The sequence below is a fragment of the Pempheris klunzingeri genome, chromosome 11 (assembly GCF_042242105.1).
Source record: "Pempheris klunzingeri isolate RE-2024b chromosome 11, fPemKlu1.hap1, whole genome shotgun sequence".
In the NCBI taxonomy this organism is placed as follows: domain Eukaryota; kingdom Metazoa; phylum Chordata; class Actinopteri; order Acropomatiformes; family Pempheridae; genus Pempheris; species Pempheris klunzingeri.
In genome coordinates, this window is record NC_092022.1 from 14887005 (window position 1) to 14914990 (window position 27986).

Genomic DNA, 27986 nt, shown 5'->3' on the forward strand with positions numbered 1-27986 from the left:
GTCAGCCGTTTCGACACCGAAGTCACCCTCAGCTCAAACCGAAACCATCCTCTCAGGAATGGGATTTGAATGTCTTGAGTGAACACTGGAGGTCCTCTCCTGCGCCCGACCTGCCGCGGAAATAGACTGACTTCCTAGTCGCCTGGCTCCTCACCGCTGCCGCAGACCGGCCACCCTTTCTCGGCTCATTTAACCCAATCTGTCCGCGGACCGCTGGCTCTGACATCTGGACGCATCGGAACCGCTCTATCTCTTCGCTGTAGATACGCAAACGTGCCTGTGTGTGTGCTTTTGCTGCCTGTATAATGCCGACACATTTGCGGTTCCGGAGAAGGTCATTCCTTGGGCTTTTATTCCTTTTTTCACTGTCCACCTCCGCATTATACTTCATCTACTCCGCCCCCGGAATCGGTAAGTCGGATCTAAAAGACGATTTTATTTTTAATTCTCAAACATTTGGATGGAGTCAGGTTGCTTGTATGGGTTAGGTCATGTTTGACAGCTCGCTTGCCATTGGGAGTGTAGACAGGCGAAGGGGCCATGCGCCTCTGCTGAGCCCTGATCTCTCCTAATCGATGATGAGACTGAACTGGATGCTGGAGCTCAGTCCTATAATATCCACGTACCTGGCCATGGTAATTACAGTGCCACCGACGAGCATCATGGCTACTGTAATCATGCTGATGCTGGTAGGCCTAACAGCTATTATTATAATGCTTACAGTAACGACTGGGGCCACAGGCAAGATGCCGAGTTTTGGCTTTGATTTCAGGCTCGTTTTAAAGAATAAGTCAAAGTTGACCCACATGCATTTAACAATTCTCATCCTTGTGATTTTTGGCGGGGCAAAGGTCATGGTATGAGTCACGGACTCAAAGGCCTATATGACATTAAGGAAGTCAACCAGAGTGTCTAGATCACTGACACACAGATCATCTTCCCACATTATTAGCTGCCTGTGTGCAGTTGTTTAAAAATCGCATGCCCTGCATCCCTCCTATCATGAATTCATCTGTTTCTATCACCCCATCCTTTCTCTTTTTTTTTTTCTGCCACTTTGACTCGCTCTCCCATCTCACCCATCCTTTCTTGGAGGCCTGCTAGCTGAGGCCATGGTCCACCTATCCTATCAGGCTAGATACATAGGGCCAATTATGCTGGCTATTTTGGTCATTATCACCCATGTGATGCTCAAACATCAGTCACTTTATTGCAGCTGGACAAGCAAATCTTATCTTGATGCATAGCACTTGTTGTAAATCTGAGACTTTCACCTAAGTCTGCCCTTGACTCCGTGCCAAACAGATCTGTTCTAAACTTTCCACTGTGTGAATTTAGGAACACTGATGAATGTGCAAATGAGCTGCAGTGACATGGCTGCCTGTATTCTTCTATGCCAGGCAACACAAGAGGAAAGTTCAAGAGGAAATATTTGAGGAAACACAAGGTGCAGTTAAAAGTTAGCTACTGGGACCTTTTCCTATTTACTGCCTTGGCCGATCGGTTGGACATCCTGTTGTGCTTGCTGTACAGGCATGCGTAGCGATGTTGGACTTCCTTGAAAGATTGTTTAGCATTTTCTGCTCCAATTAAAACAATCCACACCAAGAGGCTTTTGGATACCTATACAATGTCCAAATACAGCGATAGATGTCAGAATGTATAGTTTAATAATGTTATGCTTTACAGAAGAAAGTCCAAAAACATTTTAATTGCCAACACATTTGTAATCAATCGGAAGGGATTTTCACTGCCAAAAATCAGAGCCTGTCATTGCTGGAGGGGGGAGTGACTGTATGAGTGAAATAGTGTTTATGTCATACAAGTACTTAGTCTTTCTAAAACATCAAAGAGAGAGCTGGTCCTTCTTACTCATCAAAATGGGTATAGATCCATTCACGCTTTTTACCTGCTGTGGACAACTTAATCAATAATTAAATCAATTCTCATATGGAGGACACATCACTGACAGGAATAGCCTACGTAAATCCCAATAACAGAGAGCAATGATTCCTCCAAATGTGAAACAAATGAACAAATAAATCATTGAGCAAACAGGATAAAAACAATCCCTCATTCACTTGTTCACTATTTGTCCAGCTCTAGTATTGATGGTGTCTGGTAACTGACTCACAGCAGAGCTGCACTTGGCCATGTCCATCCTTCTGGGTGTTGAGCACTGTAGGGCTGTAATGGCCACATGGTTTACTGTGAGTTCAGAAACAGAACAAGGACCAGCAGCACCAGTCCATTAATTATAGATGGTAACTAGGAGCAGGGTATAAGCTACAGTTTAGTCTTTCACGCTTGGGGTGCCTGATGGAAATCTAGCAACACGCCCAAACAGGACAATCAGATGGGGGTTGGTGCATAATAAGAATTGTTCCAACTTAAGGTGCTATGATTTACTCCCTGGTATAGATATTGAAGCATGGACATTAGCTGAGGTTTCAGATGCTGTGGTCTGAGATGCATCAGTCAGCCACAGCCTGTCAGACAGAGATAAACAGCAGCTAATGCAGCCAGTTAACAAAACCATTTAAAACCACAACACAGCATTAGCATTGGATCTAACCACCCCCCCAACAGAATAGATCATCGTTTGAGTAGAATCTCTTCTCAGACCTCTCAGTATTGTCAACTTATTCTACAAAGAAAGTAGTTCCACCCTATAAAGAAGTTTGAGAGATAAATCGAGCAGCAGACATACAAGACACTGTATTCTGTGTTGTGGATGTTTCAAAGTATTGAGTGCTCAGTTTGTGTGACTCATATTTTACTCACTTATTTTCATCTGACAAACTGCAGCCTCGCTGGGACATATTCCGCCTGGCCCCAGCTAATGTCCTTATACTAATACTTCCAGTAAGTAACTTTAGCCACAATATTGTACGTTTGAAAATCTGCCCTATCCCTTTAAGAGCAGATGAAGACGCCAGTGGATCCTTCACATCATTTCACTATACTGTAGCTAAATTCTTCATAAATAATCCCAGCAAGAGCGTGTATGAATTGTCACTCTATCTTTATTATATCGATCACATCCTTATGTCACCTATAGCATGAGACTACTCCATACATCTCATCAAACAGGGAGTGACTGGCCACAACTGCGTTAAATATATCACTATATGATGGCAGGTGCACTTTGAAGGTGAGCTGATTTGCTGAAAGGGATCATATAGGAGGGGACACTGCAAAGAATTAGAAGGATTATTCAAGAAGAACAAATAGAAAGATGGAATAGGGCAAGAAGAGGAGGATGAGGTAACGGAGAGGGAAGGATGAAAGAGATAGCTCTTTCTGAGCTCTAGCTGAGCCTCTTTCCTTTTGCTGGTTTGCACATCGGGGAACCCATCCAGAACACCTGAGCAGGGCTTCCTTTGATACCCAGGTGGCTTCAGTGCAGAATGCCCCAATTTCACGGCTTAGTTCATTTCTCTCTCTCTCTCTCCCCGTCTGCCTCTGTCTCTCTCTCGGTTTCTCTGTCTCCATGTACTCATATGCTCTGACACCCCAGCCTCAATGTTGCCCCAGAGCATGGCTGTTGACTGATGCAGGCTGGGAATGCAGGGCACAGCTGGGCCTGATTGCAGCAGTTTATTTAATTAAAACATGAGAGGATCCCACTGGAGCGAGAGCTAGGGAAGACACAGGCTCTATTTATAGGTTTGAACACAGATGCACACACACACACCCCTACATGTCCAGGGAGAGCAAGGAAGGCAGGTGCTTCCCTTTGTCTTCGGAGACCAGGCTAATCCTCCCATCTGAATGGCTGTGTGTGGGTGTAAGGATTGTGTACATCTGTCTGTGATACTGATAACTCTGTATATCTTAATGGGTACCACATTTAGTTAAAGGTGTGGTCTGCTGACAGCCAGTACTGAGTCTTGAGTGTCTTTCAGGTTGCTTCACAGTGTGCAGCAATCGCAGTGTGAAGCAATGCAGGCACATAATTGGCGAGGAACATAGAGGGCCAATAAGGTTTTTAAGTATCATGGCTGTTTTTGTCAAACAAAACAAAGGTGAGGTATGGAAATTACTAAGACAGAGTTGCCACCTTGACTCTAAAAGTACCAGTCAAATATTTACTAACAGTGATAAAGACAATGTTTGCATGTGTTTAGAGACAGACATTTGTCTATGAAGTAACCTTACAGTACACTTATCGTTCCCCTTCATTTTATTGACACCTAGACATGTGTCATCTTTCTTCAGACCTGCAGTGAGGACAGACCGCTAGCAAGTTCCTATCTCAGAACCAATTTAAATAGGCCTTTGAATGTAAACACACATCCTGCTCAGAAATAATTGTAAATCTGCAGATGTCATGTCTTCAAGTTGGTCTGCTTCATCAGCATGTCTTACACTGAAAATAACTGCTAATCAACACGCTCTCTGCTGCCCAATGCAATTTTATGTGGCCCTTATTTTGAGAATATGCCTGCCATTGTAAATACAGTGTGATAGAGTGATAAGCCCAGTGCAACCTCTGTCAGTAAAATAATAGGTGTGGAGAGTATGTTGTCATAAAAGTAACATCACAGAATATAAAACTTGCTGACAAATGCATGTATTGTTTACTTCAATAATGACTATGATGGCTTACCTAAGTAATGTGTAAGTGAACCAAGAAACCCATGTGAACAGCCCGTACTCTGCTTTGACAGCTTTCTGCACCAGCATTGTTTTCAACATTGTGTCGACAGTATCTGTTGTCTTAGACTGTAAAATATGCTCAGTGAAAACTTAAAAAGATAAATATCCTTAAGGTAGGTTTATCGGTTTATCCCTCCTTTGCAAAAGATATCTTAGCTTTGAACCTGTTTTGCTTTCTGGCAGTTCAGCCTTTTGACAGTTCATAGCTCACTGACACTGAATATATATATATATATCCATGGTATTGTGTGTGTCTGTCATTATATAGTTTGGTACACACTTGATCATCACAGCTGTTTGTAAAAATGCTGTACGTGACTGCTGATTTTGAGTTTGAGATTTGAGTTATTGTTCAGATTTTGCGATGTATTGTAGTTGGCTTTTTTGCAGTATATAAGCCGTAGACTCTGCTTTTGCAGTGATACCATTATTATCACATGCAAAATATCAGTATATCAGTTCATGACCTGCAATGCCAGGCCATATTGTGTGTGTTTTCCATTCAAATTTTGCATTGTAGAGCTTAATAACTGAATGCTGACTGCTCTCTCGCTCATCCTACCCTACCTTAAGGGATTAATTTGTGGAGACTAGCAGAAGGACCATGTTTTTGATTTGTGCCTGCTTTGTGCCCTGTCATCACTTTCTTGGCAGAGATATCATAGGCCACTTCTGCGCTATCACTCTGTGCACTCTCAGCCCTAATGGCATTGTACTTGTTTTCTCCTCACTGCTACTGGCCATGCTAGTCTCTCCACAGTGTTCTGAGAAAGCTGTTTTCCCAGAGTAGTTTTTAAAATTTCCTGTGGTCACACCCACCCATCTGTGTGCGAGTGTGCACATATATGCTTGTCCATCAACTCCTCTGTGTGTTTGTGCAGCCACTTCCTGCACAGCCAAGTTAACAATGAGTGGCTGCCTTTCCCCAGGAACATTTGAATCCTAATTTGGGTAAAAACTGGCACTGGTAAAGACCAGACAGATTATCTTGCTGCTTTGCATCAGAAGGAAATGAAAAAGTCCACATGTAGCTAGCTTTAGCCTCGATTATCATCTGTAAATAGCATTGTTTAGTTGTTTATTGTTTAAACTGCTACCCTGAGTGGCCTAACGGGAGTAAATTTTTAACTTTGTTCAGGTGGAAGGCACAATGTTTAACCTCCTGCACACAGGATTTTTGTTCGTCATGGTAAATGAATTAGCTGCTTCTGCACTATCTGATGAATGAATAACGTTTGATCGCTATCTTTAGACCACTTGTACTACATAAACACAAAATCACTGCTAGGAGTATTTTAACCGCCTCTCTTCAGTCTTGTAAAGTTTATAAAGATGCATAAAGATTTATGGCATTGTTGGTTGTAGCAATAGTGGTAACCTCAGAATTGGCCAGATTCAGACAAAACCTCCTCTTGCTGTGTTAATAGTGGTTCTTGTCTTTGTGCAATGCAGTGGTGAGTGAGTGTGTTTGTATATATGTGTACACTAGTGTAGATGTAACTGCTTGAAATACAGGTTGGTGTCCATGGCAATAGCTGTGTCCATGTGTGCTCAGTGGTCATACTGCTTCTGTGCTGATGCATTGCTAGTTTTAATGCAGTACAGCTTCTCTGGCACTCTTAAAAGCCATCCATCTCCAGTCCTCAAGGGCCACTGTAATGCTACCCCCACCCCACCTCCCACCCTCCTTATGCTGTTTAATTGATCCATCCATTTAGCTCAATCCAGCCAGCCTCTTAAGGCTAATTTCCAGAGGCGAGGGATAGCCGAGGTGAAATATTAACTTGGTGCCAAGCTGCCTCAGATAGGTTCCGTCGTGAATAAACAAGTTGAAGGTGATAAATTATGCAGCTTCTCTATTTAACTTCTGCAAAATTCGTAAGCCATTTAAAAATTGAACATCTCTAGTTGTAGTAATGAATAGAAAACGGTATAAAATCAGTATGAAAGGAAAACATGGAAAGCTGGATGCACCACTGTTCAATCACTGAAATTCCTCCAGCTGGAACACTTAAAGTCTGGCGTTTGACATTTTCACTGCAGTTGCCATGGTTCCCTGAGGGCTTGTTCCCATCCAGGACTGACTCCTTTTTATGCATGGCAACCACAGAAACATGCCATCCTTGTTCCCATGATGATCGGGGCGACAACGAATCCCCAAGGATACAGTCATTACAGTCATTTGGGACAGAGCCATGGACTGTCTCTGTTCCTGGAACATCTGTACACTGTAAAGAGGATCCTCCAGTAAAAATTGTTATTGCTAGATACCTTTTGTGATAATGCCAAATTTTTCTTCCTCTTAACCACCAACAGGTCAGATCAACACTTGCCTCATTATTTGAATAAACATGTCAAAATTGTTATTTCTGCTTCCCTCTAGACCTTTTGCACTTGTGTAAATCTGCTTGCTGTGGTGGTCTGTTTCGTCCCCGTTCAGTCCAAGGACATGTGACTCTAAATACTCAATTAACAAAGGAATTTAGTTAAACATCAATAGAGTGCGAGTTCATTGCACCTTGTGAGTCATTCAGAGGCATGAGCAATCCTCTTAGAGCCTTTCATTGACCGTGTGATATCCTACCTGCCATCCGCAACACACACACACACCTACTGTACATTCAAATACACACAAATAGCCCCTCTTCTACCAACATTTCCAGGAACTTTTATTACCAGGAATTTATTTGCCTGGGTAAAAGAAGTCCTGCTGAATTTTATTAATTATTATTTTTATGTATTATTATTATTATTAATTAATACATAATTATTATATATTATGGTTTACTAGAATACGCAGGAACACTAAGCACCACCCTGAATAGGACATGGATTACACAACTGTTTTCATTGTGACACTGTGGAAACTACAACATTCTTTTCCCTGTGATTGCAGAACACAAGAGGCATTAAGTAAACTTAGCACACAGGCGAAATCATTTTAGCCAATGTTTTCAAGACAGTTTGGTTGATATTTGTGGATAATAACCAGTTTGCCACAGTCAATAGCAGGAAACAAGAGATCAAATGTGATGACATGATATGCAAAGATCTATTGAGACCTGTTGCAACTGACGTAATATTTATTTGGGTATTTAAGCAAAGTCTCCAGTGAATGGTTTTTCATTTAAGCAGGTGATCACTCTCACAAATAGTTCAGTCAAAGGCAGTCTGTTTGGTGAGTTACACCCAGCTTTGTCTTTTTTGATAGACGTTTAAATACTCTTGATTGATTGATTTGGTCTTCCCCTTCAATTACATAACCACTCCTGTATGGAAAACTCTAGAAATTGTGTACACAATATTCTAAGTGCATCCAGTTATTTAAGGTCTTCAGATGACTGTGTTTGATGAAGGTGTTTCTAATGTTTTCCTATGTCACTGTTTGAATAGTCAACCACAGACATATTGCCTTTAAATCTGTTAATAGTATAATGTTACAATCGAGGCACCTCTCAACCTTACAAAAGTGATAACTCTCAGGAAAGGAAATGTTCTGAACAATTAATCCACTTATGCTCTTGATTTAAAGTTATAGACGCAGAATGAAAGTCATTCCTTATTGAACATTGCTAACCTATCTTCTGTATATATTGTATAAATGTCTTTACCACACAGTTCCTCTTTATGTGTAATCTTCAGGTACTATAGCAATAGTTCCACACAGGCTTCACATAGCTTCCCCAATTTTCATGGTGCTGTGCTTATAACCCCAGCTTCCCCAATCTTAATTCCTGTTCCTGTTATAGATACTGTTTGGCCTACCTATAGAAAGGCATGGCAACCAGAGGTGATCCATACACACATAGCAACTCTGATCTTTTGTCTTATATTGTTGTTTGTAAGATGACCCAACCCCTATAGTGAGGATACTTGACCACAGACAGCTGGTGGAGCTGAGTGTAGTAGAGGTGAGGGGGGTGGAGGTGTACCAGTGTTTGGATGGACAGTTGTGAGTCCTTTCAGAGGCAGACTGGAGGTCTGTTGGTGAGGCACTAATCATTTATGTAACCTAATCATCCTGAGGAGAATCCCAGTCTTTGTTGACCTCGTCCGGGCCTCTCTTTGTTATTGAGACTGTTACCATGGTTACTTTGGTCATGTGTTTGAGGGCATTCAAACTCTAACTTGTGATGAGCTGGTGTAGAGCAGTGAGGAAGCCAGTTAGGCATAATCCAGGCACAAATGTTTACAGCAATGTTGATGGCAGGTGGCGCACTGCTGATGATAGGGATCATGGTTGTGATGACTGCACCTGTTTTTAAAGTTTGCTCACAATCGGTGTTTAATGAAAGCAAGTAAACTATATCTAAACTTTACTTCTAGGCAACCTGTATTAATACAAACCTGCACTTTTGCATACTTACAAATATTTGCATATATATATATATTCCTTTGAAGCACCTTTTTAAATGCTCTTAGTTAAGGATGTGTCTCAGTAGCACAACAGCAGCCCCCGTGCAAACCACCCAAACCCATCTTTACGAAACAGTGATGATTCATGAGTCGTCTTCATGCCCACGGCCAGGTATTTACTGGGGGCGGGGTGGAATATATGGTAATCCTTGCTAGCTGAATCACCTTGCTACAGTGACTTAAATATCAGACAATATCAAAAATCAACACCAGACTTAAGTTGCTACAGTGTAATTATGTGTACACATAACTCTTTCCCCGTTGTATCAGTTTGATGCTAACATTTCATATTTTAATGTGGAATGTGACCTTAAGGAAGGTACCCTAGTTGACTGCTCACTAGAATATTCAAAGACACGATGATGCCAGAATAAGTAAATATAAATTGTTCTCTGCAATACCGTCTTTGTGAATACCCCTGCAGCCTCCCCTGTGAATGCTGGGATGATTGTAAATGATGATGTAAAGAGATCCCCTCCAAATGTGATTTTTAATGATCTCTTCGAGGCGAAACAGTTACGGTGGCCGAAAGCTCTTTCAATGTGGTGACATTAAAATGACTGGAAGGCCACATAATAGGATGCACTGCTACTGTCAGTCTGAACTCAACCTAACTGAAAATGTGGATGTCATGATGCTGCCTTCTAACACACACCTGCCTTGTTCTCAGGTATCCTTCGGTTGGCCCTGGTAGCAAACGCAAACAATCAGCACAGAACCTGCGTAGGAGCTTCATTAGAGGGATCCTCTAAACCTCAGGGGAGCAGCTTTGTAGATTAACAAGGCAGAGCAGTGGCCAGAGCTGACTGACATCCACTGTATGATGACAGTGTAAATTCACTGAATGCTAATTACCAGCTGCTTTTATTTTGTGTTTTGGTGTGGCCACCAAGATTAGAAGCTGAATGGTATGGTGACCAGAGTTTGAAAGACTTTCGGGCTGATTTACTGTTGAGAAACCTAAATATGTTTCTAATGGCTAATAAGTGTTTTCTTATCACTGTTTTCTCACTGGAAAACACTCTCATATCAGCAACTAGTTCATTTTAAATTGAAAGCTTGGCATCAGTTCTTCTCTTGTATGCACAGCACATTTAATTCCGACAGCTTCTCCTGCTAAATATGTTCTTCTGTGTAGTATCAACAGAATCGGGGCCATGACCCGGATTCATGCTGGCAGAAATTAATTGGTTTGTAGCTGAAATCAGAGATTCATTAATTAATTTACCACCACTTTGTGTTGTTTACATAACCCCCAGTGCAATGAAACAACAAATCATGAAATATTATTTAATATTCCCATGAAATATGAACTGCACCAACTACGGCTACCAAGCCTGTGCAATTTCTTAATGTTGTCTAATTAATACATGAACATATATTTAATGCACTCAGTATAATACAATGCAGTACTGGGACATATACTATTTTCTCTGCCCATATCCTTTCCCAAAGACAGTCACTCAACAATTTATGTTTTTATTAATCAGCTTTTAAGATTTAAGATTTTAATTTAGGATTGGTGTGGTCAGCCAGATTACCTTGTGTCTGACATTGATTTTAGGTCTGTGCTCACAGTGCCATGTGCAATTTCTGTTTTAAGTTGAACAGAAGCAACAGGCTACAGCAGTCATATAGGTCCTTGCTAATAACTGTGAATGTGTGAATCCATGGGGAAGGGTACGTGTGGCCTTTATGCATCTTGTCCAACTATATGTAGCTACTATGGCAGCGTGGTATACTAGCTGCCAGCTCTGGCCTATTTGTTCAGTAAACATGAGTGACCTCCAACTGTGAAGGGACCTCATCTTTCTGCTGGGGGGGGGTAGGAAAATAGAGCAAGCAGGAGAAAATGGGCAGTGTGTGAGCGAGTGGGTGGTGTCATGTGTTCGTGTGCATGTGTGTACCTGTCTGCATATTTCCTCTGTACACCCCGTACACCGAGCCACTGCAATAACTCAAGAATGTTCTGGACAGCTGCCAAATTTAAAAGCAGGCGGAAATGGGCTGGCAGAATGGAGTGGCGGGGGTACTGCAGGAATGAATTATCACTCACCGGCTTGGCCCTATCAACACCACAACTGTCTCACTTACTGTAAGTCCCAAGATTGGGACATGACTTGGCGTGAAATAGTGTTCCTGTATTTAGATTATTAGGGGGGTTAACTGGTTTCAGCTAGATTACTAAAGCACAAGTGTGCATTCATTAAGTAATGAACGGTCAATGCTTTGAAATCTGTGATTGTGAAAGGATGCGACAGGGTTTGGTTTGCATATGAGTTTTTAGGAAAGAGAAAGACTGAAAAGCTGTGGCTAGACAGGAGGTGGAGAGGGCACATGGAGGGAAGAGACTGAAATGAATCTAGAGTTGATTTAATGACGCGCAGTGTAGTTGCATTTGGCAGGAGCTGAGTTTAAAGGCTGATGAAAGCTGCAGGTACAGTCCCTCTCTGCAGACAAAAAAAGAGTGTAGCAACACCCTGATCAAAATTAGGGCGTAGGGCATCTGCCATTGGCATGAAAGAGTCCATAGTGAGAGAAATAACCCTGGCATTTCCACCATCACACTTTCTCTCATCCTTCTAGAAAATCATACAGGCAGCAGTAGGGGAAAGAAAAAGACAGAAACAGAGGGTGTGAGTATGTACTAGGAAAAGAAAGTGTATCTCCCGCCCTAACACACACACACACACACATACATACACACAATCTGTCTTTCTCCCGCTCTGCATCTCTCACTTTCCTTCCCTCAGATCTGTTTTCCAGTATTTGCTTGCAGCAGAGTGAAAACAAGGGGTCCTGGCACCACTGTGTCATTTATGTAATTCTCCTCGCCGCGTCTGGTGCCTGTGTTTCTCTGCCATGTAGTGGCTCAGTAGACACAGTGACTCAAGGGAGGGTCACACATGCACACAAACAGGCAGAAATGTGCATACACACACACACACACACACTTGGGACAGCAGAGCAGATGGAGGGGCAGAGTGACTAGTGCAAGACCAAAACTGAACTCAAACTAGACCCCATGCTGTCCCTGCTGGCATGTGTTGGTGTATGCTGTGTCTGAGTGTGATATGTTATTTGGGGGAGATTTTTATCATCTACAATACATTTTCCATCACATGCAGTTTCCCATTACAGAGCACATATAATGCACCATGACGTATCTTCTAAATGTATGTTATCAGCTCCAGTCCTTTTCCTCTATCTTTGGTATTTAGAGAGTATCAGTGGGAAAAGTTCATCACTCCTTGCAGTGATAAGTGCACTGCTGTGTTTCTCAGCTAAGATAGCACTGCTGTTTTCTCTTTGTCTGGAGCTTAATCAATTGATTAGTGTCATTGATTAACCAGGGCAGTTCAAAACAGCTTTAAAGCAGAGAGGTTAAGAGAGAGCATATTCTCTGTACGGAGGCTGAGTTTCACACAAACAGTACGTACTACATATGGTACTGAGTTGTGAAAAGAGCATGCGTATTCAAACCCTTCCTGTTTTCGAAACGGAAGCTACAGTACCCACAGCTAAGACTGAATTGGTAAAGTCAAGTATAATGCTGCTGAAGGAGTGGCTGCTGAGGAGTGGCCACTAGTTAACAGTTAATGCATTGCAGCCCTGAGGAGTAAAGTTCATTTTTTTTAAGATTATTTCCCAATGTTTACAGGAAGGGGTTCCTGTGCTCACAAGCAAAGCTTAAGAGTTTAACTTGTATTTGTCGTCTGTGAATCAACATTGTATTACAGTAGAGTTTATTTAGACTTTTAAATAGAGGGTGAAATCTAATCTTGGCCAATATTCTCACATCTGTTCTTTTCAGTACACCATTGCCAAGTTCAGCTATTCAGGTGTAGAAGTGGTTTTAGTAACCGCTACTACTCAGGTCTGTGTCTGGACTTCAGCATTTCTTTCACTTTTTTGATGATGATGTCTCAATAATTACAGAATTTCTTAACTTTCTGAGATTTGTTGCTCAAATCTTTTCTTACAGCACTTCAGAAGTTTGATCACTTTGTAGTGACATAATGAACCAAAACTATTACTCCCATCACTGTTACTCCTGTATGGTCATGCTGACTGTTTAGAGTTGAAAGGTTGAAGAATGTAATCGCTCTAGTATCTGAAATCTCACCCTTGCATGTTGATATTCACCCTATATGTTGATATAAGTTGTGAGCACAGTGTGTCACACATGTGTGTGCTTGTGGACATACATGTGCACAATTGTTTTTGTGTATGTTCAGATGAGGTTATTTTGGAACAAAAATCAATGTGCTGATGAGCAGTAGCTCGCAGTGTGTAAGACAAGTCATAAGAATGTAGGGAAGTACCTAAGTTTCTCAAGACTGGTTCACCCGATTTGCTCAACCTGTTTCTCTTTTATACATGTGGATTTTAGAGAACGCGCCCAATTGTATGTGTATGACTTCACCCAAATTGAAGTCATACACAGGAAATAAATACAAAATGTTGGCATAAAGTGCTGGAAGTGAAAGCCTTGCTGACGTCACATGGCTGATTTTCCTGCCTTGGGTATCAGAAAAAAATAGTAAGTTAAACAGCACATCACAGGTAGATGCTTAACCCCACTAGATAAATGATAGTTGATAGTAGAAAGTGACCGGCCAAGAGGAAGTGGGAAGCAAAGAAGAGGGGAATGGTACAAGTGGTTTGGAGGCTCTCAGGATGCAGGCAGGATGATTGACACTGTGCTGACGTCATTTCTGTTGCAGTAAATGACAAGTCAAAGAGACATCTGTTCTGAGAATCTGGTCTTTCGTGCTTTTTTTTTTTTTTGCTGTCATGGACTCTCTCCTTCTCTATCTCCTGCCTGTCAGCCAGCCAATCTGTTAATGTCTTCCAGGCTGATCGAGGAATGTCGCTCTAGGGACTGTTTGTGAATTCCTGTGCATGTGACAAGGATTTTGGGTAATGATGTCATGATGGCTTTCCTGTTATTGTAGTTACAAATATGCAGTTTGGATGTGGTGTGAAAGAGAGAGTGTGCGTGTATGTGTGTGTGTCCGTGCTGTGCAGCTGTGCGTTCGGAGGAAGCCTCATGATTCACTTATGACTGTATGCCATGTGACTATTACTAGCACTGAACTAATATTGTACTCTTTATCAGCTACGACTGCTTCAGTTCATGTCTCTTGAACAATCAGAAACCAGATTCACAGAGCAAAACTATATTTTTATTTGCTCAGTTGGTCTTGTTGTACCCCAAATTCCCATTGGCCAGTGTTGGTACATCAAAACTAATACATCCAACTTCCATCTTTGGCTTGGTTCTCACCACCTTTTTTCTTCCTTCATGTTGTTGACTGAGAATCATGCCCAGGACACGACAGCTGAGCTGATTCCTGCTATAATCACGAGCCAAACCATGAAATTATTTGGACATATGATATTACAAACAGAGAGACTTTATTTTCTATCTTTTAACTTTAACCCTTGTCTTCCAAGGACTATGGGTCTGAAACCAAATGAATTGAATTCATTCCTCTTTAACATTGAAATAATTGTTGGTGAACATTCACTTACAAAGTGAGTCCGGTGTGACAGTATAAGTTTTGTGACATCCTAACTACTTCATGGAGCAAGAGGATGCAACGACTTTATGCCTTTTATGTGTCTCTTGAGGTGTGCACAGAATGGCCCCTCGGGAAAGCATTACACATCGCTGCTTACATAACCTCAAGTTACCCATGACAACAGGACTGGGTGGAGGGTAGGAGGAATGGGGAAAGATAAATAAAGACAAAGATAAGGGATGGTAAGTGAGACTGAAAAGAGATAAACGAAAAAGGAAGTGTAAAAGTTCCACTTTAGAGAGCAGAGGTATTTTTTCCAGAGAGTGCAAGATGAGATAAATTCAGCACTTTGTTTGATGTAGTACATTCTCCTCCTGTCAACTTGAAATATGCAGGGAGGATGTATCTATAAATGTTACCAAAACAATAATAAAATTGGCATCTAATCAGCAATTCAAATATTTAGAAATACCAGAGCCAGACAAACTTCATGATGTGGTACAGCCTCAGTGTTTGCCATGGCACAACTTCAGAGGAACAATAGTGTGGACTTACACAGAACATCATCAGTACTTCTGTTAGAATACTCAGACAGTAATACCTGAGGTTTTGGTCCGTATTTTTAACAAAATACACCCCTATGGAGCAATTTAAAATACTTAAATGAACTCAGCCACTCCTTCAGGATCATTGTCTGACTCTGAAATGCCCTATGATGGCCTACAGTTGAAGTTCACATAAACTCATGGTAATAAGAAACATAAGTGTTTTTTGAAGGTGTGTGTGTGTGTGTGTGAGAATTGTCTCCATGTTGTCCAGATTTGCACAATAATAAAATAATGGAGGGTAAGGTGTCCAAGATTTTTTTATTCAATCAAAGTTCTAAATTGATTAAGGAGAAATAAATATGTAATTCTCCTATATGGTATCTCTTGGCTTTCCCTAGTGTGTGCGTGTGTGTGTGTGTGTGTGTGTGTGTGTGTGCATGCGTGTTTGTGTATTGACTGAGAGGCTACTGTGTGTAAGTATTGATCCACCACGGCCTCAGGGTTTCTCGGCATCACTTACAAAGGGTCAAATCAGGTAATAACAAGCTTGTCCCTTCAGATGAGATCCAATAATGGCTCAAAAAAGCACAAATGTGGTTTAAAAAGAATTTACCTACGTCCAATCACAAATCTATGTTCTGAATCACCATCTCATGCCAATCCCAAACATCCTCAATAGGTCAATACACTCAAATTACAGTGCTTGTTCCGGTTAATTGTGAGAGATTTAGTGCTAATGCTTTGAGTAATTGGCTGTTTACTTTCCAATAAGTTACTGCAATGGGCTGCTAAATCATGTATGGCCAATTCAAAGTGTTACTTTAGTGATAGTGACATTAATTCAGCATTACATCGACACAATACACATTCAGCATTCACTGAGGAATGATGTATTTGCACCTATAGTGCCCTACTTCCTGGATGTCTTTATGCATGTGCAGGCCAGTGGGTGTCACTGATATGCAGTGGCAGTAAAAATGACCCTTTCTGCAAATGACATCTTTAAGTCCTGAAAGCTATGAGTGGTATGTTGCTGCATGTGTGTGCATGCAGAAACCATTTCTGCTGGGAGAAAAAACAGCCTTTCAGCTCTTATCAGGGAGCTACCAGAATGGGACCGATCACCTCCCACTGCTGAGCTATCAATGTGGAGTTAATTGCCTTTCAGAGGCAAAGCGGGGTAGGGGGAGTGGGCTGGGGGTTGTGTGTGCGCTTCCTCTCTTGTTTGCTGGCTTTTTCTTTTTCTATTAACCTCAGTTACAGTGCAATATAGTGCCTGGAAAGCCTGCAATCCATCATTCAGATTATTTACTTAAACGACAGGAACAAACGAACTTGACAGAAACTGATACAAACCACATTACACAGAGACAGCAGCACAGAAAGATGAAGAGGGAAGATAGAGGGAAGGGCAGATAAGTGGAATAAGGGACGGATGCAGGGAGGGAGAGAGGGAGAGAGAGGGAGAGGGAGAGAGAGGGAGAGGGAGAGAGAGAGAGAGAGAGAGAGAGAGAGAGAGAGAGAGAGAGAGAGAAAAAAAGGAGAGGTGGGCCGGGCTTGGCATGCGGACAGCGTGTTCTGTGAGAGCTATAGAGGACAAGGTCGTTCAAGGTCTCATGTCATGCTTGATGGGTTACAGTGGCAGTTTCTGATAGGAAGAGGAGCAGTGGGGGTCCCTCTATTCTATATCAGTGTCTTGTAGTTGTGTATGCATGACATGTCCCTTGCCACTGACACATCAAAACCCTGTGTTTGTGTGCATATATGTGTGTGTGTGTGTGTGTGTGTGTGTGTGTGCACGTACGTGTGTGCGTGCGCATGCATCCCCTTGCTTACATGTCCAGCCCTAATGGCCTTGTGTTGCAGCTTTCCATGTTAGCTTCCTCTAAACCCCAGGTCTCTCGTGTCTAATTGCATTTATCACAGTTTGTAGCCTTGAATACCTTGGCACTGACCATTACTTCGGTCTCCGCAGTGCACGTTTGATGAGAGAGGAATTGTATGCCCACTGCTTTGTATACATGAGATCAAGTGCTCACATTCTCCACCTCCGTGCTTGAAGACTTTTGCTGACCCTTGAAAGGTCCCCTTTTTTAAGGGGAACCAAGAATGTTTCAAAGAAGATATTCTCCAGCAAAGACCAGACTTAGGTTGTGGTTTGATTTGCCCTAGTAGGGATTTGCACAGATAATACAGTACATCTCAATACAGTTGGCAGGCATGAGGACGACACGCCAACACGTCAAAATATGTTGGTGCCTGCAGGACTGGCTCACACTCCAGAAGCCCCTCAGCATTTTTCCATCATATGGCACCTCAGAAGGGTATCAGTGCATGTGTGTGCGACTTTGTGTATGCATGTTTGAGCTTGTCTGCATGTGTCACAGTGAGAGTGAACAGGATCTACTTTGTGCTCCTATTTTCCTTTTCATTATCATTATTCTTTGCAATTTTGCTCCACCAGCAATGTAATATGTGTGTTGCAGAGGTAAAAATGAGAACATTGATTTCAGTCACCGCTTAGCCACTAGTCTCTAGTCCTGCAAGCCAGGCAGTTTATATAAAACAAGATGAATGTGATGGAAACTGTAATACAATTACTAATGACAAATTACATCTCGTAGATTTCAAGCTCAGCAGTTATATGCACGCAGACACCATCGCATGCACAGACACACACATCTAGGTGCATTCACAGAAGGGTGTGGATCACGTTGGGATTGCTTAAAGATAAATGATGATTGGATTAATGGCCAGAGATTGTGCAGTTGGATACAGATTCACTGAGGCAGAGATCCATCAATGTGGCAGCATTGTCCTGGCACACTTATCCAAATAAAGAAACAAGAGTAGTAGTCAGTGATCCTGGAAGTTATTTCAGGAGGTTTGGACAAATGTTTTTTCCTTCGTAGTCTGTTTATGTCAGAAACTTGAGTCATTGTTCTAGTAAATCAGAATATAGTCAGTCGTACACATACACATATGCTCATTCAAGCTCACATTTCTGACGTGTGTGTGTGTGTGATTGAGATAACTCACAGTTAGACCACATCCCCTCACTTTGTTCCACTGCATTACTCCTGTGTCACTGTGTTTTTTTAGGTCAACTCCCACTGAGCAGGACTGTCACTAAGCTCTGAAGTTCCCAATAGCAACTGTTGAGCAAATCCACTGAAGAGTAGTTTTGAGGATGTAGTCAGGTCTCGTTTTTGATTGAAGGCTGCTGTTGCTGGTCATTGTTTGAGCTCTACAATGTGATACAGTCCTTGATAGGTGTTGTGATCACTCTAGTATTTTGCAAATAGTGAAATGCAGCCAGAAATGGTCTGTGCTTCCTGTTTGTGTGACTTCTGTGCGGTATGTTTCACTTTCTTCCGGTTTGTGCCCTTTTGGTTTTTCTTGTGAATCAAAAAATATACAGCCCATGACTAGCAGCACAGTAGATAATGACTGAAAATGGTACTACATAGTACAGCAAAACTCTGCAATCATTAAGCACAGGAAGGAGGATCCAGTCAATCATTTCAAATTCATCATCTCAGGCTCTCAGTTTTTCATAAGTTTGAGTTGCATCTTCCTCCCTACTTCGTCCTCATCATCATAATTTTACATTCTAGCAGTGGGCTTCTTTGCAATGAAGGCTCCTTGATTTGTGGTTGGAAAATACCTCTCATTTAATCACCAAGGCAGATAATCAGTTTGGACCAGATCAGGTGAAAGAATGTGCTTACAGGCCTGCTCCAAGTTTATCTTTCTCAAACATGTGTATTGTTGTATATTGTTTCTCAAACAAAGAGGAGAAACGAAAGGAAGGTGACGTTAGTCATGAGTTAAATATTTTTGAAGATAAGAACCTCCGTTTGAGTTTTTTTTTTTTTTTTGTATAAATTGTTGTACTGGCGCACTATCGTAGGTTATTACACCTGAGTAGGTACTGTGTTAAGTTGTTGCTTCAGCAATTTTTCTACTAATATTTCAGTATACTGGGTAGAAACACAGAATAAAATGGCTTACATGTCTGTCCTTTTTGCCCTCTCCTGTCCACAGTGAATGAGTATGTGTTCATGGTCCAAGCCAGAGGGATCCAGATCAGAGAGAACGTGAAGAACATCGGGGCTCAGGTTCTGGAGCAGGTGGTGAGAGGGGCTTACAGCATCAATAGCACAGGTAAAAACATACACACTGATACACCAAGCTGTATTGGGAACACTTAGCTCATATGCTGACATGAATGCAGTTTCCACTCTGTTTAGATAGTAAAGAAAAAGAGCTATTGTACTTGAGTCTGTCCCACTCTTCCTGTTAGTGACACATGCATGTGTACAGAGCGCTTAGCTTAAGCAGCAGTGAAAGAGGTGAAAAGATAAAAAGCATTGATGCAAACAATGGAGCACAAAGCTAGACTCATGCAGATAAAGACTGAGTTTAAGATTAAGCTGCTGTGGATAGTGATGTCGATACTTGTATGTGTGTGACTCCAGATTATTCCTATGACTTCAATGTGAGCGAGAGTGATGCTCCTCCCACCACATACCTCCCAGAGGGCTTCACCTACCTCCCCTCTCAGGTTTGCCCTGAGAGGCTGCTCTCCATGAGTGAGTACACTGATGAAGTTTTTGATTCCGTCATTTTTTTAAGCCTCCAAATTAGAAAAGAAAAAGTGCCTCGGCCTCCATGGTTGACCTTTAACAACTTAAAAACAGTTGTTATTTGGATTATATTGGCCTTGTAAATTGTTAACTTACAAGCATTTCCATTGTGTTTCTGTACGTATTTGTTCTATTACCGAGTAGTGAAATGGTTTAGAACAGCTTTGATTGATGATACATGCAAATATGTTGTAATGGAACGGGACAACTTAACCCAGCAATTTCTGCCCCAGATTGCTCAATTTGTAAATCCCCCCACCCCTCCTTTTCTCTTTGTCATCAACATTTTCCTCATCTTATTCCTGTAATTTTTTGCCTCTTTCCTCTCTTTATCATTTCATCTTATTCACATCCACGTCATGGCTCTCTCTCTGTCTTTCCTCCTCACTTCCCATGGCTTTGTCTTACTCATACAATCTGGCTCTTCTTCCTCTCTCCCCTCCACACACACAGAGGGCAGGTTGGAAGTGGATATGAGTGAAGTATCGTTGGAGGAGGTGGAGAGATCCTTGCTTGAGGGAGAGCCTAGCATGGCCTCAGGAGGCTACTGGAAGCCCACAGACTGTTTACCTCGCTGGAAGGTAAGTGTGGATGTGACGTTGTTAAAAGGCCTGTCGAATACACAGATGGGTGAGTGGAGGAACATAATGCAGATCCTTTTATAACTGTGGGAGGAATGGTCAGCCCATGACAAAGTTCCAAAAGATTACGGCAAAGTACTGTATTTTTCCAAATAAATATATGAACAAAGTGTCACCATCACTCACATCAGTGAACAGATCTCACTGTGAACTACTTCTATACCAAAGAATTTACACTCTGTAACCAAGAAGTGAAAAAAGCTGAATTATTATTGGTTACCATGTCATTTTTGGAAATTCTTTTGAGCTCCACAAACTAGTGACCACAGCTGATGTCTCCAAACCTCAGTAGATCACATTGAATCTGAATGCAAGTATTTTTGAGTGAAGTGCCCCTTTAGTGTTACACTGGAAAAGTAACACTGGGGAGAATAATCAATGTCTGATACTGGAAGTTCCAGTAACAGTCCAGTGGTCCAGTGTACATACAGTAACAGTCATGTCTAACACATGGGACAGACATGTGTAACGTGTCTGTACCACCGTCCACCTGCTTTTGAATCGTCGCCATCGTCGTTGCAGCCACTCGCAAGCGAGTACGGCGGCTAAATAGATTGACAGAGCAGAGATTCAGACATGTCCTGACTTCAGGGTCTCTAGGCGCGGTTAGGCAGCAGCCTTCCTCTGTTCGCGGCATGCAGCTTCCTCAGCAAGTCGAGCATTTTCTAATTTGTGGGCTGTGCAAATGAGGATGCGGTTGTTCTGTGTTATTTTCAAATGCGAAAAATGTGTACATTCAGTCATATATCACTTTGTAGAAAGCAGGCAAAACATGAAAAAACATGATACTCTTTCTAAGTGCATTGCTGCACTGTTTCATTCTGCACTGAATCTTCTTCCAAATGCAGTTTTTATCACTCTTTTTTTTTTTTGTCCAACGGAGCGATCTTGCTTACCATCTGCCTGTCTGTCTCTCACATTCATTTGCCCCGAGGGACCGTGTATGTTCTGACAACCAACTCTCTATCTCTCTCTCTTAAGCCAAGACATCTTTCTCTCATCTACCTCGCTAGGCACTCCATTCAATTGTTTTCTGTGTCACTTGCTTTTTTGTTCTTTTCTGTGACGGTTTGGTTTTTTTCAAAAAGAAGCTTCAAAAGAAACTTACAAACGTAGACTGTCATAGCCACCACTCTATGGGAGGAAATGAACGCCTCTCACAGACATTTAGTGGCTCAGTGCTTCTATGATTGACGCACACCAGATCTCATTGTGGAAATGAGATTCGAAGAACCTGCCAGTCTTTATGCTAATTAGTGGTTTTTGGGGCTTTACTGACTCACACTTTCCCTTTTACCTACTGCTGAGAGAATACAACTCTCACTAGCGCTCACTTTACACAAATAGAACCGTTTACTTTATTGCACAAATAAGGCTGCTCTGTGCCCCGGTGTGTTCCCGGACATTTAAATGCATGACATTTCATTTCTCTGTCCCTTAGGTGGCAATCCTGGTCCCATTCAGGAACCGACATGAACACTTACCCATTCTCCTGAGACACCTGGTTCCAGTGCTGTGGAAACAGAGAGTCCAGTTTGCCTTTTATGTCATAGAGCAGGTAGGCACACACCCACAGTCCCACACAACTATTTCAACAGAGAGAAGACCAAACACTTGCAGGAAGTGAGATTCTTTTTCACGTGGTAATAATGTCTGTGTTTACAGTAGATAGTGGGTTGAAATGGTTGAACACAGCAAGCTTTTCTGTAACAACCTGTAAAAATGGGAATTGTCATAATACAAAAGTATCTCCTTTGTTTAGGCGGGCACAGAGCCATTTAATCGTGCCATGTTGTTCAACGTGGGCTATAAGGAGGCTATGAAGGACCTGGACTGGGACTGTCTGATCTTCCACGATGTGGACCACCTCATGGAGAATGACAGGAACTACTACGGCTGTACAGACATGCCCCGACACTTTGCAGTCAAACTCGACAAGTACTCCTACATGTGAGTCCTGATTCTGTCTCTATGGGCGTATACAGTAAATGTATTCCTTACTTAATATGAATTTAATAAGTGTAATCCCCCCCCCCCCCCAGGCTTCCATATAATGAGTTCTTTGGTGGTGTCAGTGGCCTGACGGTGGAGCAGTTCAAAAAGATTAATGGGTTTCCTAATGCATTCTGGGGCTGGGGAGGAGAGGACGATGACCTCTGGAACAGGTGAGGGAAACATACATTCAAACACACACACACACACACACACGCATGCACACACTCAGTATTGCTGACATTGGGCATGCTTAAGAGACAGGTCGGGCCACGTGGCAGACTTTTATTCTGTTTTTCCTCTGTTTGTCTGTGCCACATAGCATTGTTGACCCACCCCCACCCACGTAGCTCGCAATCAGCTGTACACACTGCCAGGGCTCTTAATACACACTGCCAGGGCTCTTAATACACACTGCCAGTTCTAATTCATTAGCTTGTGTTGGCTTGTTTCTGTGTGTAATAATCCCTTTTGTGTACAGTTATTGTGAAACCTTTCCTTCTTGTATTTCAATATGTCCATTTCATGTTGCACACACTGTTAATATAATAATATGGCTATTAGAGTGATAGTTATTATGCTCTCTATGAACAAATGACAGTTAAAGCCATATCTACACTGTTTGCTCAGCCTGCCTGTGTACATTATGTATTAATAAGCATTAAACATGTTTGTGTAGGGTGCGGTTTGCCAATTACTCGGTAAGTAGACCACACAGAGAGCAGGGACGCTACATGTCGATTCCACATCACCATCGCGGGGAAGTCCAGTTCCTGGGAAGGTGAGTGTCTATGCTTGCACAGCACATTCACTCACACACACAAACACATGCACCCTTTGGTTAAAAGTGGAAGCTGATAATTGGAATGAGGCTTAGGCTCATGTGGTGTAAGCCAGTCACATGAAAAGCCAGAGCAGTGACTTTGAGAGAATTTCACCTCTTTTAAAGACTTTGCATGTGATATGCTTGTATGCTTCAGGGCTGAATTCCAATCATGCCCTCTCTGCTCGATTTTGGAGTTCCTTAAAACAGCCCAAGGAATACATGTTTCTTTCATTTGTTAATGAGAAAATTCAAGCAGTAGATATTGTGTAGAAAAAATATGAATAATTTCTCCCAAACAAATTTGCCTTTGTAAGTCTTTTATAGAATTATCATGACTAATCTTGTGCATTCATGCCAATAACACTGCAGTGATCTGCTGATGAAAAGATGATGAAACCTGTTTGTCTACATATTGCCTCTCAGTTTATTAATGCTCTGGTGCCACTCAGTGTAGCTTGTCTAACTCGAATATTAAATCTGCTGCACAGGCTGCAGCTGTGCATCTGCTGTCTCCTCTCCTGACTGCCTGGTGGCTTGTTCTTGCAGGTACAGCCTACTACGCCACTCAAAGGAGAGACAGAAAGTGGACGGTCTGAACAACCTAAACTACTCCCCCCTAGTGTCCAGGAGGCCTCTCTACACCAACATCACAGTCAGCTTGAGCAGAAAGCTTGCACCCGTAGCTGACTACTGACGTAGGCACAACTGGACTGCAAAACACCTAGGAATCAAAGTCCTTTGGGACATCAGCCATATCTCACCAGTTGCAGCACTGCTTGGGACTTTTTAGTTGATTGATTCTTTGCTTTTTTTCCTTTTTGTTTGTATGCAAAAAAGGAGACTCAAATAAGTGTTTGATAATTCATCTTAAGGAAATTAAGGATAAATGCTGCACTTGCTTGTGCCACAGTCCATCACTCCTCTCATCTGGGCTTATCTAGTCTTCAGTCTCCACATGCCTTTTGCACCATTTTGGCCTTCAGCATCCATCCATCCATTCATTCATTCATTCATTCATTTTCTTATTCAGTCAATGATTAGCTCAGCCCTACACTATTGTGCTTGTTTATTAAAATAAGCCATGCTACATACGCACATTCAAGTGTACGCGCACACCACACATGCACACACACACCATTTTGACTTACATGTGCTGACATGGTCCCTGAGGCTTTTTTTTTTTTTTTTTTTCTTTGCTCATGCACGTCTTCTTTCAACAAATGCAGTAAACCTGTGAAAACATTTGCATGCACACGTGACCACACAGCAACTTCTACCGAGTGGACTCTTGCAGCTGGTTCTGCAGGAGGTATGCCAAATCTACAAGAGAGCAAGAGAGAACGATATAAAGAGTGAGTGTTTTCTGTCATGTACACTGTATGTGAAATATTTCCTCCTACATTTAGAGAATATTAATACCTTAATTATCTCTTATCAACTATATTTTGTCCTGTGAACATACCATTTAACGACTGTGATGTTTGTGTTTGCATAGTTGCATTGGATGTTCTGCCTGCCTGCAAGTGGCTGTATGTTGGAGAGCAACGCTCATCCTATTAGCAATAAGCTGTAATATCAGACAGCAGAACTTAGAACCGACTTCCTCACTATACAGATGCAATAGCATGGGTGCTAGCATACCCTTATTGGACTACAGAGAAGGAGCCACTGCATATGCAAACTTCACATTCAACACACCTTTGCCTAAGCAAACATGCCATCCCTTTTTGAAACCTGTGTGTGTGTTCATGTGTATTTAAGTGAGGGAGAGCTATGCAAATGGCCTGTATGTATCCTGTATGTCAGTGCAAGGTCCTCAGGGTGACCTCCAGAGGACTTCACCACTGAATCTGTGACAGACTGACTTTAGACCTCACTTTGTGTGCGGTGTGTAAGTCCAGGCCATGGGAGAGATACTAGTTTCCGTTTTATTTTCAGATCCCACATCCTCAATGTTTACTCACCTTTATTTTCTACGGGAGAGAATTGGAGGTAGAGAATACTTGATTGCTGTTATTGTCACTGGTGTTTACAGAAGCTTTTGCTTTGTTATTTTTCAGATTGTCTAGTGTTTGTAATACTGTTAACCAGCCCTCCTCCACTGTGGGCGCTGTGAAAACTGTATCTCTACAACAACCAATCTATGGCTGCCTTTTTTTTTGTTTTGTTTTTAAACTGACCCTACTTTATCTAGACGCTGATAGGGAAAAGCAGATCTGAATGCTTATCTAAGACGTCAGGTGATAAACCACTGATTAGCTTTGTTAGCTCGTAGGCAGGGTTTGCCAGTGAGTTTCTTTGTGTATATCTAACTCTGGGGTATTGGCCTAAGTAAAGGTTTTGTTTGTTGGCATGCAGCCTAACACTGTGCATTGACACAGACTGACAGCACTCTGGCAGTACACAGCAGTTGTTGCTAAAATATCCCATCTCTGATTTGTGTGTTTGACAGTGTTGATTTTGAGTAAAATATCCCAATACTGTAAACCTAGTTCCTTTTAAAAAAACAACAACAAAAAAAAACACAAAAAAAAAAGAAAACAAAAAAACAGACACTTTCTCCTCACTGTCTGTCCTCTAGTCATGCAGCTATTTCATTTCACACAAATCGCCTTGTATGCATTTCTAAAGATGTATGTTTTGGGGAAAAAGTGGGTGGTCGAAGAACTGATATGTTCCCACAATGAAATAAGAAGCAAAGAGGCTGGACCTCATTTTATTTATTTGATCTGTTATGGATTATTTTCTGTAATTGTTCAGTTTTTATTTTTCTTGCGGTTGATGTGAAGATTTAGTAGGCGACATATGACAGACTGTGTTAGATGCACTGAAACTTGTAGTTATGTGTATTTCTGTGGGATTGTGAGGTTCAGGTCTGTGTAAATGGGGGAGCTGTTCCATTTCATTTAGACGCATATTTCCTCCTCAGAAATGACACAAATAGTGGTTTTGATGAAATGGAACTGGACCCGTAGCCTGACGTGTATTAATCTGCTGAACAGACACGCTGGAGGGGGCCATTTTGTGTGACAACCACAGGAAGAGTAAGACACCTAATCAGAAAATGCTAGTGGTCACTGTCTTTCACTGGGCATCTCTTTCATACTAATTGATAATCAATGGTGCTGACCTTTCAGAGCTCCCTTTGAGGGAGTCTCTCTACGTGCTTACTGGAACAAAACCTAACATCTTTAATGCTAGAAACGACAGGCAGAACACCCGCTACCTTTTATGGCTCTTTCATTTAATTCCAGCCTGTATATAAGTGGCCTAGTATTTTTTACATCCATACATTTGTAAACCTGTTGCCTTTTCATCCTGCCAGGTGGAGCGAATTTGTGTATTTGTTGTTCTGGTTCATTGTCACAAGCAGAAGCATGTGTTTACCTCTTGGCCAGTCACACAGGAGGTGCCCAGTGGAAGTCACAGACAGTAGCAGCATTAAGTTAAGTTTTCTTTTCCACGTGTGTTTGAGTGAAATGGCTGAACCTCTCAGAGGTCTAACTGTCCTCCATCTGGACTTCGAGGTTCCCTTTGTTTTTAATTTTGTTTTCCAGCACTGATAAGAAAATGATTTATAGTAACCTGGCTGTAAAGAACTTGCAGGTTCTTTTTTAGTTCTGGACACTTACATGATACACTGTATATTATCTTTTATTTTATTTCATTGCTTTAAATTAAAAGCTAGATGGACGTATAGCAAAAGCCAAATGGTTTTAGTTTGAGTGTTCAGGTAAAGATTCATACCTTGAGTGACCTCTCAATATAAGGAGGCCCTCTGGACGAAGTAGATATTTTTAGAGTCGGTAGACTCTATACTCCACAATGTAGAACGAGCAGCTTCATCAGCCAACACTATAATAAGCGAGCTGGGTTTTCTGTGACTACTAGACAGCTTTGTCTAATAATGTGGGAAAATCAGTCAGCGCTCTCATGCTTTTTATTTAGAACAGGAAATCGATTGTTTTCAGTTGGTGATAAGAGCATGCTGGCTTGTTCCTGTTATATATACTGTACATGGTCTCAATCCAGACCAAGGCCAAGCCTTCTGCTCACTCGAGAGGCTTCATCATACCATAATCTCACCTGCTCTGATCCATTCTGTGCCAGTTTAAATGAAGGAACCATTCTTTGGGCATCTGAGAAGACTGGCAGCCTTAAAGCTTCTTAATTTATTGCAGTGTTTTTTTCACTCGAGTTTTTATTTTTTTTATAAGCAAAAATATTTAAATTGAAAAAAGTGCATATCAAGAAAATGATCATTGTAAATATTGTCGTGTGTAGTGTTTTAGAAATTCTATAAGGTCTTAAATCACTACAGATGCTAGCATAAAGAACAAGGCTTTGGAGGGATTTGGCTGGGGGTTTAGCCGGTGCCATTTAAGTGCTAGCGAAGCTTACACAGCGACATCAATGTTTTTACATCACAGCTTCCAGCAACGCCTTTTTTAAAATTACAAATATTCGTACCCCATTCATTTTTAGATCCCTCTCACAATCTCAGAGGTGTTCTGTACCCCAGAGGTCCCTCTGTACTTGATATGCTGTAGCAGTTGAAGAGACACATCATGGCAGAAGTAGGCATCAGTCTTGAGAAGAAGTTCAGTGTCCTTGTTTCTGCGTGTGACGTCTCTTTGATAGTGACAGCAGTTGGGGTACGGCATAGGTCAGAGGAAAGCTCTGCAGGATAGCGATGTGTCAGCCAAAAAACACCATATGCTTAC

General features: G+C 41.8%; 1 protein-coding gene across 1 annotated transcript; it reads left to right on the plus strand.

The window, feature by feature from the left end:
• On the plus strand, positions 1-27705 carry b4galt5 (UDP-Gal:betaGlcNAc beta 1,4- galactosyltransferase, polypeptide 5). The gene is made up of 9 exons (XM_070838828.1): positions 1-411; positions 19202-19321; positions 19636-19749; positions 20257-20384; positions 21886-22002; positions 22207-22394; positions 22487-22609; positions 23116-23217; positions 23809-27705. The coding sequence occupies exons 1-9, from the start codon at positions 306-308 to the stop codon at positions 23954-23956; spliced, it is 1146 nt and encodes a 381-aa protein (XP_070694929.1). The 5' UTR covers positions 1-305; the 3' UTR covers positions 23957-27705.
• Positions 27706-27986: the final 281 nt, after the last annotated feature.